A 13,017-nucleotide genomic window follows, 5' to 3' on the forward strand; every position below is an offset into this window, starting at 1 on the left:
GGCCCTGGATCTGAGACAGCAGAACCACACCAGCAGGCCAGGAGCCTGGTGTGAACCTGTCTGAGTTCTCGGTGGTGGAAGTTCCTTGTGGGAACATGGCTCTGGGTTTACAGAACAGCCTAATTTCTGGGAGGAAATGAATGCTTCCCCGCTGTGTTCTCAGGCAGGACTTGGTAGTAGTCTAGGAGGAGGTGAGAGGCCCGACTGCTCTTCACAGCAGAGTCTGGAACCTTCCCACTGCCTTGGCTGTCTGTTCTCAGCTGAAGGAATGTGTAGCCTCCTCTTTGTTCTGTTTCTCTGTCTGCGTCTGTCCTCCTGGTGGGGGTCCCACTCCCCCCGTATGCTTTTAGGCACCCCTGGAAGAGGCCTGGATGGAGCCCCCAGGCAGCGAGGCAGAGACCTGAGCCGGAGACCCTGACCATGAGCCCACCCCCAGTCCCCAGGGTGGGGCTGTTTCATCTTCCTTCCTCCCTCATTTCCTTATCCTCTTCCTGAACTACTGATTTCAGGGCTTTGCCAACAGAGCAAGAGCAGCGAGCTTGTTTTACTAAGAAGTAAAACAAAGGCTGTTGTCACTGATCTGACTCTAACTACAACCAGACCAGCCCACCCGGGAGCCTAGAGCTGACGAAGGGCAGCATCCAGGGCCCAAGTGCTGGTTCCCACCTGTGCCCAGAGCCCCGCCTGTGGGGGCTGTGGGTGGTCCTGAGTGCCCGGAGGCAGCAGGGTAAGCCCCTCCTGAGGCTGGGGCTGGGTGGGCGTCCACTGAGCCGCTCCCACCCTGTGAATGGGTAACGCCCTGCCTTACCCACTTGTCTCTGCAGAAGCTAGACGGAGACAGGCCCAGTGGCCAAGGGCCTGGCCTCTGGGGGTGAGCTGCCTGAGTCTAACACCACCTCCCCTGCCTCTCAAGAGTTTCTAAAGGGAGAAGAGCGCCACAACCCAGGTGCTTGTGAAGACTAAAGCCCTCTACGGTGCCTGCCCCAGAGTGAGGCTGGGTGACGGTTCCCTAGTGTTATGTATTGAGCCTTGATTGAACACCAACTGTGGGCCAGGTCAGGTCAGGCCAGGTCATGGTGGGAGAGGCAGGAGCGACAGTGACATAGAATTCGGACCACGGTCCAGGTGCTCTGCAGGACCTCCAGGGTAGGGTCTCAAACGTACTGGAGGGAGGGGTCAGGGTGCGGATTTCTGAGACAAGCTTTGAAGCCTGAATACGAGTTGGTGATGCCGAACACAAAAGCATCTTCCAGGTGGCAGGCAGCGCACACTTGCAGAGACTGAGAGGCCAAGAACCATAGGAGGGAGGGGTATTGGTTTATGGAGGATTCACTCTGGATGGGTAGTGAGGGAAATGAGGTCCGCAGGGGGAGGGCCTGGAAAATCTGTCTTTCTTTAAGTCTCTACTTCTGGACTCTTTCCAGGTTGCTGCCTTCAGGGCACTCTGCAGTGTTTCAGTGAGGGAGACAGGCCCGTAAGTGCAGAGCGCCCATCAGAGTCCTCTACAGAGGGCAACCGAGACGGCGACCTCATTTTTCCGTAGATGGTTCCTGGCAGCTGGGAAGAAGGCTGGGTCACCACAGCCATTCCCCAGGCAGTCAGATGAGGAGCGGGCGGAACTAGGAGACCCTGCAGAGCCAGGATGGCTAAGATCAGGAGAGCAGAAGGCAGCCGGGTCTCATGGGGACGGGTGTCATCCTGCTCTGCCGGGTCCAGCTCACAGTGAATCCTCTAGAAGTGCTCGTCCTTCCTCTCCATCTCTGAGCAGCATGGCCCCAGGCTTTCCCAGGAGACCTAATCCAGGCTGCACTGTGACCTCAGGACCCCTTGTCCCAGAGCTCAGCCTTGGGGCAACCAGGTGTTGGCATTTCCTGGTAATACGTCAGGAAAGTGACCAGGGGACTGCATGTTTACACTGAAGGAAAACAGGCCAGAGGGGAAAACAGCTTCCAGAATAAAAGTGAATCAACGACAACCCTCTGACTCTTGCTATTGCTATTGAATGTGTTAGGTTTGGAGCCTCTAACAGGGCAGATGTCTAAACAAGCAAAGTGTGTGTGCTGCAGGTGACCAGGGTGTGCATCTGGGCTGCCTTGCCATGGTCCAGGCGTAAATCTCTTTCCAGAGATCAGGCCAGAATTCTTCCCCCTTGCACGTGGCCAGTGATTCATAACTTGGCTTTGTAAAGAGCTCGGGTTTTAGGGTCATTTAATCCTTGGCAAAGTCCTTGAGGAAGGTAAACTCAGCAGTTGTTTAGAGAAAGGGAAACTGAGGCCGAGAGCAGATGAATCCTGAGTCTTATTCTGGAGTCTGCACTGGACAGCTCGTCCCCAGGGCTGATGGTGGTGCCTTTGCTCAACTACAGAAGTTAAAGGTCAAGGTTAATAATATCAGCTAAACTGCCAGATGTTTTTGGTGGACTGTTATGAAGACACCTGGACTGTTCATATGCTCAGGATAATTATAGTGGAGGACAACTCCACAGGAACAAGGGAATTGTCCTGTGCCTGCCACATGTCCAGGGACGGTTTGACCCATTATATCTGTTAGCTGGACCTCCCCTGGTGGTTCAGCAGCTAAGAATCTGCCTGCAATGCAGAAGCCACAGGAGATGCCGGTTCAATGGGAAAATCCCCTGGAGGAGGGCATGGCAACCCACCCCAGGATTCTTTCCTGGAGAATCCCATGGACAGCCTGGCAGGCTCCAGTCCCTAGGGTTGCAGAGTCGGACACAACTGAAGCGACTTAGCACACACGCACATCTGCTCGTTGCACTGTTAGTATCAACATATCAGTGCTCTGTGAGTGTCACCAGCCCCGTCTTAGAGATGCCCTGACTCAGTTGTAGCATTTGGAGGTAATGTAATAACTATAAGCTGTGATTATAGTTAACTAATACCTGATTCCAATAAGCTGTGATCACACACTGGAACTGAGATGGGGCGTGCTGAGTGGGACAAACAAACCAGATTTTCTTTAAGGAAGACCTCTCAGGGGGAGAAGTGGGTGTGTTTGAGACCTCGGGTTTCACATAGCCGTACATGTTTCTAATAGTTTCCAGATGTACAATGCGTTTACTGAGCCCAGGAGAGGCGTAATTACGGGTAATAGGAGCCAGCCCTGCCATTAAGTGAGAACATGAACGGCAGAGCCTGCAGCAGAGTGGCACTTGGACGCAGCTCCACTTTTCCACTGCCGGGGATCAGTCTGCTCCACGCACACACAGTCCTGCTGTTGGCGGCAAATCTAGCAGCAGGATCCAGCCATGTTAGATATAAGCTCGAAGAACCACACCATTCTCTGGCCGGGCAGAAACACCAAATCTGCAGACCAATCTAGGTACTTTCCTGCCAGGTTTTACATTCCAGTATATGTATCAAAAGCCTCCAAATAGTATATTAAAACTGTATTTTCAGATGCTGCTGCTCAAAAAGAAGTGCAACAAGTCAAGTGCATCCACAGTTTCCCAGTTTAGTGTATTTCTTTCCATGTTGGCAGCAAGCCCACTTCCTGGTCCAGTTCATTTCAACCTGTGTTCTTGACAGGTCGCGAGGATACTTGAAGTCTCGGAAGAGATGAGGAAGAACATGGGCGTGAACTCAGGGCTGGAGCTCATCACCTTGCCTTACGGTCACCAGCTGCGCCTGGACATCATTGAAAGGTGAGTAGTGCTGTTCTGTACTTATGGTCCTTTCAACTCCACAGGCTGTCAGAGCTACAGGTTTCAGAGAGAGGCCAGGTACCCTCTGCCCCAGGGCCACCTCGCTCAAGGAAGTAGGGCCCCTGAAGGCCTTTCCCAGAAGCCATGACCAGAGAATTCCTGGAGAAGCTCAGGTGGCAAAGAGGAAGTCAGGGAACAGATAAGCACGTTCGCGACCCTGCTCCATGGGCAGATGGAGAAGCCGGCAGAGGCTCAGCCCTGGAACACAGGTGACCGTCACCCCTGCTGGCCTGGGGTGGGAGCAGTGCTGCAGGCAGACGGAGCGGGGGTGCCATGCCGCGTCCCTCCAGCCTGAGCTGCAGCCCCTCTGTCTGCTTTAGGAATGAAGTGGGGATTTGTGGGGGGAGTTGGGAAGGACAGGGTCTGAACAGTGTTTTTTTTTGAAGTGTGGACAAATGGGGGATCAGAGGGCAAGGGATGAGGCGCTCAGGCCCCCGACCTCTGAAGCATCACTGCCCTCTTCTCATGGAAAGCCAGGGCCCTGGCTGGCCATTAAAACCCACTCACGTCAGATATTTAGAAATTAGAAAGGCAGAAGTAGCGGGGCATGTTTTTAAGAAGCACTAGACTAGAATCTCATATTATCACAGAAGTTGGCCTTTTTGATACACATGAAAAGATAGTTGTTTGGGGCAAGACTGTTTTGTTATCTGGAGTTTTCTGTTTTTCCAACCAGCTTCCCAGTTACCACAGCACTCGAGTGGTCTTTAGTGGGCAGCCAGGGCCCTGGCTTCTCCTGAGAAGAGGACAGTGATGCTTCAGAAGCTGGGGCCCTAGCACCATCATCCCCGCCCATGGTTTTCTGTGATGTTCTGGGTCACAGTGCAGTCCAATACAACACTGATGGCAGCAATCTCCTGACAGCATCCACTAGCCACTGGGGACTACTGAGCACCTGAAATGTGGCAACTGAAGGATGAAATGTTTTATTTTACTCTTCAGCATTTTAAGTGTATAAATATAGCCATATGTGGTTTGTGGACTTTGTAGTCCTAGACTCCCGCTAGCCCCTAGAAAGTAAACACTATATTTCAAATGGCCTGGGAGAGTTGGTAACAGCTGCTTTCAAGGTTACCCGACTGAAGCAAATAAATGGCTCCAGTGCCTCGGTTGCTTTGCCTCCCGCAGGAAGCACCCAGAGTGCCGAACGGAGACTTCTGGGGGCAGGAGGGCAGGACGTGGCCCTGCTGCCGTTGTCCCGGCATGCTTGTCAGCTTGTTGTTCAGTGTCTTTGGGCAGTGGTAGGTCTGACTTCTGAATTTCCCTGCCTGCCCTGCTCACTCTTCTAGATGCCAGCCCTGCTCTCCAAGGCATCCTCTTCCCTCCCCGTGCCCCAGGGGCCTGGCTTCTCATTTCCACTAACCTGCCCTCCCTCCTGGTCTGGGCCCATGGTCGTTGGTTCAGCAGAGACCAGCTGTGCTGCCATGCATCCCTGTTTCTCCTGTGATGCTTTTCAGACTGAAAACTCCCCAGTTGCAGGCCTTATTTATTTGTGGCTGTGCTGGGTCTTCGTGGCTGTACAGGCTTTCTCTAGTTGTGGCAGGCAAGGGCTATTCTTTGTTGCAGTGTGCGGGCTTCTCATTGCAGGGGCTTCTCTTGTTGCAGAGCACAGGCTCAATAGCTGTGGCCTGTGGGCCTTTTTGCTCTGCAACACGTGGGATCCTCCCAGACCAGGGATCAAACTCATATTCCCTGCATTGGCGGGTGGATTCTTTACCGCTGAGCCACCAGGGAAGCCCTGCAGGCCTTTAAATTTTATCAGTTTCATTAGCTGTGTTGGGCATGCATTATGGGTGCGCAGGCTGAGGTCAGCAGGCTTGTGGCTTCTCTCTGGGCTATTTTCTGACTTCCACTCTTGTCTACATCCATTTCCTCTTTCTCCTGATTGCTGCCTGCCTGGGGTCTGGCTCTTTGCTTTTTTCCCCATCCAGAACTGACCTGTGGGATCTACCTGCTAGGGCCTGGGGAGTGGTTCTCTCCATTACAATATGTCTACTAAATAAAGGTTATAGCAGTCCTGCAGGATCAGATGATACCCTTGTGTTTGAGAGTCTAATATAAACCCCCCTCCATTTTAAACTTACCACCACCCATTCCAAGGCGAGTGAGCAGAGATGTCCTTCTGAAATGTTTTGTGTCTCTTACCCACCTCAGGAGCTTCTGCTACACACTTGCCTTGCTGAGCTGTTTTTCCCAAGGCAGTGTGTGCAGGAGATTTGAGGCAAATGTTGTTCGAATGGATGGATATAATTACCCAATTAACTGTTGTTATAAAGCCAGGTCTTAAAGAAATAGAGAACCTGTCTTTTATTAAGGGCCATTAAAACACAGGAAAAAAACATTGACTAAAGAATCAATTGAAGGCAACATGGGAAGTTAGTTTACTATTAAACAGCTAAAATGTTCATCTCAACCCTAACACTTTGCAAATGGGTAACAGAACTCTTCAATAAGTTTAACATAATAAAAATATACTTTAAGTCTATTTCAAAGATCCATTGATTAAGAAAGACAGGAAATTAGCAAAAGAAGATAAAGGAAAGAGAGACAGGCAAAAGGGACCAAGATACAGAGGGAGAAATGCACACATAGATACCAGTGTAGTAACAACTGCTATTTGCTAGGTACTGCTGAGTCAGGCACTTTAATTATCTTTATACACACACACACACACACACACACACACAGTCTTTCTCACAACAGCCCTTGTTCCCGTTTTAGAGATGAGGAACTAGGGGAGTGGAGCAGTCAGGTAACAGCCTAAGGTCACACTTTGAGCAACCACCTTGCACACCCACATGTGCAAACGCTCAGAGACAGCAGAGCCTGTTACTGATTTAAAAATCATTGGAGAAACTGGTAATGCTAGCCACTAGATGAATCACTCCTCTCTTTGCTCTAGAAGAGTGAGGAGGAGACCAGCACAGGAAGCGTGGAATATCATCCTTAGCTGTGAATTTCCAGGACAAGGTGGCCCCAGAATTTCAGAGGCAAGTCATATTGTAGCGACCATAGCTGTGAATCAGCGCTTCACCTTCAGCACTCGTACCAGTACCTGGAGAGAAATTTACCCAAGGCCACTCTGGTGGCTCAGCTGCAATGCAGAAGACCTGGGTTCTATCCCTGGGTTAGGAAGACCCCCTGGAGAAGGGAACAGCTAACCACTCTAGTATTCTGGCCTGGAGAATTCCATGCACTGTGTAGTCCATAGGTTCACAAAGAGTCAGACACAACTGAGCAACTTTCACTTTCACTCTGGCCCAAGGTGGGGAATGCCCATTCCTGGGCCACAGAGGGAGGGAGAGGCAGGCTTCCTGCTGCCACCAGGAAGGAGACCTCTCTGCAACCCCATTCATATCCATCCCATTGTCTGTACAGAAAAGACCACTCTGCTTCCTGTTCTGGGTCTGCGCAGTTGACCCGTGGTGTTCAGGGTGAGAAAGGGAGGATTGTTGGTAGATACAAAATTTCTTTCTGTGAGGGTCTGACCTTACAGAGAAATCCTGCCAGCTCACTGTTGAGTCTTTGTCCACATTTCCACTCACTCTCTGGCCCCTTGACCCAAGCCACTCTATTCTTAGCTCCTCATCCCTTGTTCTCACATCCATGTTGTCTTCCTGGATCAAGCATATTATCTCATCTTTCTGTCCCTTCCATCCCCCAGTCCAGGGGGCTTAGGGACTTCCCTGAGGAAAGGATTCCTCAGTGTGTTGGGGACCTGGCGTCTCCGCGGACCTGTCATGGTGAGAGGGACAAGGAGCACGTGCACTTCTGAGCAGCTTCAGCACAGGAAGGCCCTTTCATGCCGCTTGCTCCAGGGTTGAACACTCCATGTCCTGGGGTATCTGTCCTTTTTGATTCTCCACAGGATGCCCACTGAGGCCCTTCTGCAGTCACTCTGATGGGGGTGGTCCCTCTGTTGCAATCAGCACCCTAACTGTGTGAGCTGCCAGTGTGTCTCAGGAAGACAGCAGCAAATGGTGCAAAGCAGTTTGGCCAGTTTGGTTTCATTTCCTCCTGGTCCTATTAGCCCTGAGCCTGATCGCTCATCTCCTTCCTTTCAGACACAACACGATGGCCATCGGCATTGCAGTGGACATTCTGGGCTGCACGGGCAGTCTGGAGGAGAGAGCAGCCACCCTCAATAAGATCATCCAGGTGGCAGTGGAACTGAAAGACTCCATGGGGGACCTCTATTCTTTCTCAGCCATCATGAAGGCCTTGGAAATGCCACAGGTAAATTTCCACTTGCTGTGTGCAGCCCTGTGGGCCTGGGTGTACTTAATGCCCTGCAAAGTGGTCTTCAAGTCCATGCCTGGCAAACCACAGGTGACTTTAGTCAATTCAAAAGGTAAATCGTGTCTTAGTGAAAGCTGCTTTGATCAGGGGGCAAACAAGAGCTGCGTTGCAAGTTTCTGGCTCTGTTTTTAAAGACAGCAGATAATCACTGACTACCTACACTTTCTCTGTGATGTATAATAAGAAGAGTCATCCTCAAGAACAACAGATGTTCCTGAAGAACCAGTTAGGGTGATACATCTGGCTCAAGTGTGTTGTGTAAGAAAGACTGCTTCCATCTGGGTCACTGGGCGGGCAGGCTGTTTGGGGTTATGACCAGGAAACCAAGACATTTGGGGAGCTGATCTCTGAGGATCCCTAGGGTGGTTTATCTCAAAGTATGTTCCTCAGGTCACCTACAGCAGACTCTCCTGTTAAAAGACTCAGCTTCCTGGCTCATTTGCCATACAGTCCCCTAAAGCAGAGTTTCTGAAATCAGGCACTTTGAATTTATCTGCTTTGACAGCCTGTTTTTAGAATGAGGGTTGAAACTGAAAATTTGTGTTTGAAGCCAAGTGGACCTCATAGAGGTAGATGCTCAGTGACTTCGAGTACGAGATCACAGTCCCACAGACCCAATCTGCAACCAGTCACACCAAAGCCACCACTCATTTAGTTTGGCTGTTTCGCAGCCAGCCACAGGTTCTCTGAAATCCTGCATGTTAACATAATTTCCTTGTATGAAACCAAGGTCACCTTTCAAACAAGAAGCTGAAACGCTTCATGCTTTCACCAGGAAATTTTGAGAAGGGTCAATTCCCATTATAATATTCCAAGAACTTTCAAATTTCTTTAGATACACTGAAATTATTTGGGTCAATATTTGAAATAAGCAAGTTCAGCTGTATTTTCATGATATACTGACTTCTGCTATACTAACAGGAGTTATCATTTTTCATTTGGGTGTTTTTAATTTATGTCATGTTTATTTCCTTCTATCCAAAACTGCCTATAATTCTGAGAACTTAATAGGCTAGCTTTTCATATAGCTTCCCAGCCCAGAGCTTCCTCTGAGAGTAGTGAAGGGGAATTTTGTGACATTAACATGGTTGCTGTCCATGACTTCAAACTCAGCAATTAGGGACTTACCCCAAAGCACATGAACATGGCTATATAGGTGGTCCTCCCATTCCATGGCAGCTTCATCCTCTCCCTTTCTGCAGCACTTCAGCAGTGAGGGGGCAGAGTCCTCCAGAGTGCTCGGGGCTCTGCTTGGGGTGGGGAGTGGCAGGCCCAGGGAAAACCAGAGAGGAGAGTCATGTCACTTCTGTGTCGGGTCACCTAAACCTGACCCTGGACTACAGCCATTTGTGCTGCCTTCTCTTCTGTTTCTGGTATCAAGAGAGAGCATCCAGGAGGTGGGCCTAGCCCAGAGATAAGGGCTCCTTTCAGAAAGGCGGATGCTTCAGGGCAGGGAAGAAGGGGGCGGGAGAAGAAATGGTGGCATCGTGGGTGGCCGGAGGAAGATAAGCCACATCCTCCCCTTCCCAGCAGACCTGCTGATGGTGATCCTTTCTCACCTTCCTCTTGGAATACACAGGGAGTTCTTAGAGGCCAAGGAAATGAATCTCAGCTCTGCCATTTAGCTGTGAAACTTGACCAAGTTACCTAATCTCTTGTCTTCTGATCTGTAAAATGAAGTCAAAATACTGCCTCACAGAGCACTGTGAGGATTAAATGAAATTCCTCAAATACCTAACAGTATTGGCTCTCATTCCCTATATATTAGTTCCCTTTCCCCCCTTCCTTGTTTCATGTAGAAGACATCAGACATGGGCTTGCTGGTTTTAGGGTGTGAATGGGGGACTATTAGGATAGTCAGAGTCAGTGGCATATGTTGGTCCGGACTAAATGATTCCAAAGAAATGAGCAGTGGCATCATGTGGCCTAGGCAATTTTCCATGTGTCTCAGACTTTATTACTTAAAAATAACATTAAAATGCTTAAGATCATAATTCTACATCCTTACATCGGTATAAACTCTGTGAAGGACAGTTGGCAATGCCTACCAAGATTTTATTTCTTGACCCAGTAGTTTTACTTCTGGAAATTTATCCTCCAGATATTCTCTTACTTGTGCACATCGCAAAATCTTTGAGATAATTCTATAACAGAAAAATGTTTAAAGCTCTTATGTATAGGAAATTAGCTAAACTATGGTTTATGCATAAATGGACCATTAGAAGCTTAATAAAACAAGACTGTTGTATGCTGTTCTTTATGTACTTATGTGAAATAACTTCCAAACAAGGAACAGGAAAATATGTGTATAGTATGATATGCATTTATTTTAAAAGGTGTGTGTGTCTAATGGGTCATGAAAGCAACATGGAGCAGGGAGTGGGTAGGGATTAGCTTTTCTCTATACTCTCCTTTCAACTGCTTTGAGTTTCTATCATGTCCATCTATCATCCATTTCAAGCAGGGTAGTTTTAAAAAGAGCCTTTCCCAAAGCTATAACACTTTTATTTCTTCCAGATCACACGGTTAGAAAAAACATGGACTGCCCTGCGACACCAGTACACACAAACCGCCATCCTCTATGAGAAACAGCTGAAGCCTTTCAGCAAAATCCTGCATGAAGGCAGAGGTGAGCACAGGGTCAGGACAGGCGGCCTGGGGGCTGCTCGGCAGTGTCATTATCTGTTCTGGTTTGAGCAAAGCTTTTAGCAGGGCATGTTATAAAGGCTCCAAGTTATCTGCAGGATTGTCAATGAGTCATCAAGCCTTTATCAGATGACAGAGTTGCTTGTAGGTATTCAGTTGCTAAAATAAGACATAGGATACCAGTCACCTCATTTTGAGCTTAACTTTGTAAACTGAGATACAGTTTACATGTTAGCTTCAGGTGTACAACATAATGGTTCAATATTTGATTATGCTGCAAAATGATCACAATAAGACCAGTTAATATCCATCACCATACATAGGTATAAAAATTTTTTTTTCTTCTGATGAGAACTTTCAAGATTCACTTTGCTAGGTACTTTCAAATATGCAATATAGTGTTCACTATAGTCACCATGCTGTATAGCGTATCTCCAGGAGTTACTTTATAACTGGGAATCTGTACCTTCTGATCCCTTCAACCATTTCACTTCTCCCTTTATCTCGGGCAACCACCAATCTGTCCTCTACATCCATGAGCTCAAGGGGTCTTTCTGTTTTTCTCAGACTCTACATGTGAGTGAGTTCACATGCTATTTATCTTCTTCTGACATATTTCACTTAGCATAAAACCCTTAGTATAATACCCTCAAGTTTGTGTTGTCACAAATGGCAGGATTTATTCTTTTTAATGGCTGAATAATATTCCATTGTGTGTGTGTGTACACACATATGCATCTTTTAAAATTGAAGTTATAGTTGATTTATGATGTGTAAATCTAGTGTACAGCAAAATAATTTTTATATATTTAATATTTTTTCATTATAGATTATTGCAAGATATTGATTATAGTTCCCTATGCTATACAAAAGGACCTTGTTGTGTAAATAAGTTCATTTGTATCATTTTTTAGATTTCATACATAAGTGATATCATGAGATATCTACCTGTCTGACTCACTTCACTCAGCATGATAATCTCTAGGTCCATCCATGTTGCTGCAAATGGCATTGTCTTTTTTCTGGCTGAGTAGTATTCCATTATGTACATACATACACCACATCTTTCTTTACCCACTCCTCTGTTGAGTGACATTTAGGTTGCTTCCATATCTTGGCTATTGTAAACAGTGCTGCTATGAACACTGAGGTACAGGCCTCTTTCCAAATTAAGGGTTTTCTCCAGATACATGCCCAAGAGTGGGATTGTTGGATCATATAGCAACTCTTTTCAGTTTTTTAAGAATCTCCATCCTGTTCTCCATAGTAGCTGCACTAATTTACATTCTCTCCAACAGTATAGGAAGGTTCCCTTTTCTCAACACTCTCTCCAGCATTATTTGTGACTTTTTGATGTGATACCACTGTGAAGTAATACCTCATTGTAGTTTTGATGCACATTTCTCTGATAATTAGCAATGTTGAGCATCTATTGTCTATTGAGCATCATGTATCTGTTGGCCGTCTGCCTATTTTTTCAGGGGGCTATTTGTTTTTTTGCTAATTGTATGAGCTGTTTGTATATTTTCAAAATTAAGCCCTTGAAAAAAAAAAAAAATTAAGCCCTTGTCAGTTACATTGTTTGCAAATATTTTCTCCCATCTGTTGGTTGTCTTTTCATTTTGTTTATGGTTTCCTTTGCAAAAACATGTTTAATGAGGTCCCCTTTATTTTTGCTTTTATTTTTACTACCTTGGGAGACTGATTTAAGGTAAGACTGCTATGATTTATGCCAGAGAATGTTTTGCCTATATTCTTGTCTCAGAGTTTTATGGTATTGTGTCTATATGAGTTTATTTTTGTGTATGGTGTGAACAGAAGTGGTGAATTGGCATCCTTTTATTCCTGTTCTTAGATGGAAAGTTTTTAGCTTTTCAAGTATGATGTTAGCTATGGGCTTGTTATATGTGGCTGCATTATGTTGTTGTACATTCCCTCTATATACAGTTTGTTGGGAATTTTTTTTTTACCATAAATGGATGTCAGATTTTGTCAAATGATTTTTCTGCATCTATTAAGATCAAATTATTTTTCTTTCATCTTATTAACACAGTATGTCATGCTGATTTGTGAATATTGAGCCATCCTTGTTTCCCTGGAATAAATCCCACTTGATCAATCCATATGATCCTTTTAATGTATTGTTGAATTCAGTTTGCAAATACTGACCTATAATTTTCTTTTCTTGTGGCATTATAAAGGTTACAGTCCTATAGGATCCATGGGCATAAGCCCCTTTGGCCATCAGAGCTAGGCAATGTATAGTGTTCTAGAGGTAGCTGGACAAAGGCATAACCTCTTTTCTAGGATATATCAAGGAGCTGGAGCAAGGCAGAGAGCGCACACAAAGA

General features: G+C 46.9%; 1 protein-coding gene across 5 annotated transcripts in view; it reads left to right on the forward strand.

Moving 5' to 3' along the window:
• The window catches only part of BCAR3 (BCAR3 adaptor protein, NSP family member), a 218,956-nt gene that overhangs the window by 201,608 nt on the left and 4,331 nt on the right, over positions 1–13,017 (forward strand). For all 5 annotated transcript variants that reach the window (XM_043876123.1, XM_043876124.1, XM_043876122.1 and 2 more), the window contains 3 exons: positions 3,546–3,661; positions 7,786–7,957; positions 10,538–10,649. In XM_043876123.1, coding sequence (XP_043732058.1) covers positions 3,546–3,661; positions 7,786–7,957; positions 10,538–10,649 — 400 coding nt within the window. The remainder of the gene's footprint in view (positions 1–3,545; positions 3,662–7,785; positions 7,958–10,537; positions 10,650–13,017) is intronic.

The sequence above is a fragment of the Cervus elaphus genome, chromosome 20 (genome assembly GCF_910594005.1).
Source record: "Cervus elaphus chromosome 20, mCerEla1.1, whole genome shotgun sequence".
NCBI classification, from domain to species: domain Eukaryota; kingdom Metazoa; phylum Chordata; class Mammalia; order Artiodactyla; family Cervidae; genus Cervus; species Cervus elaphus.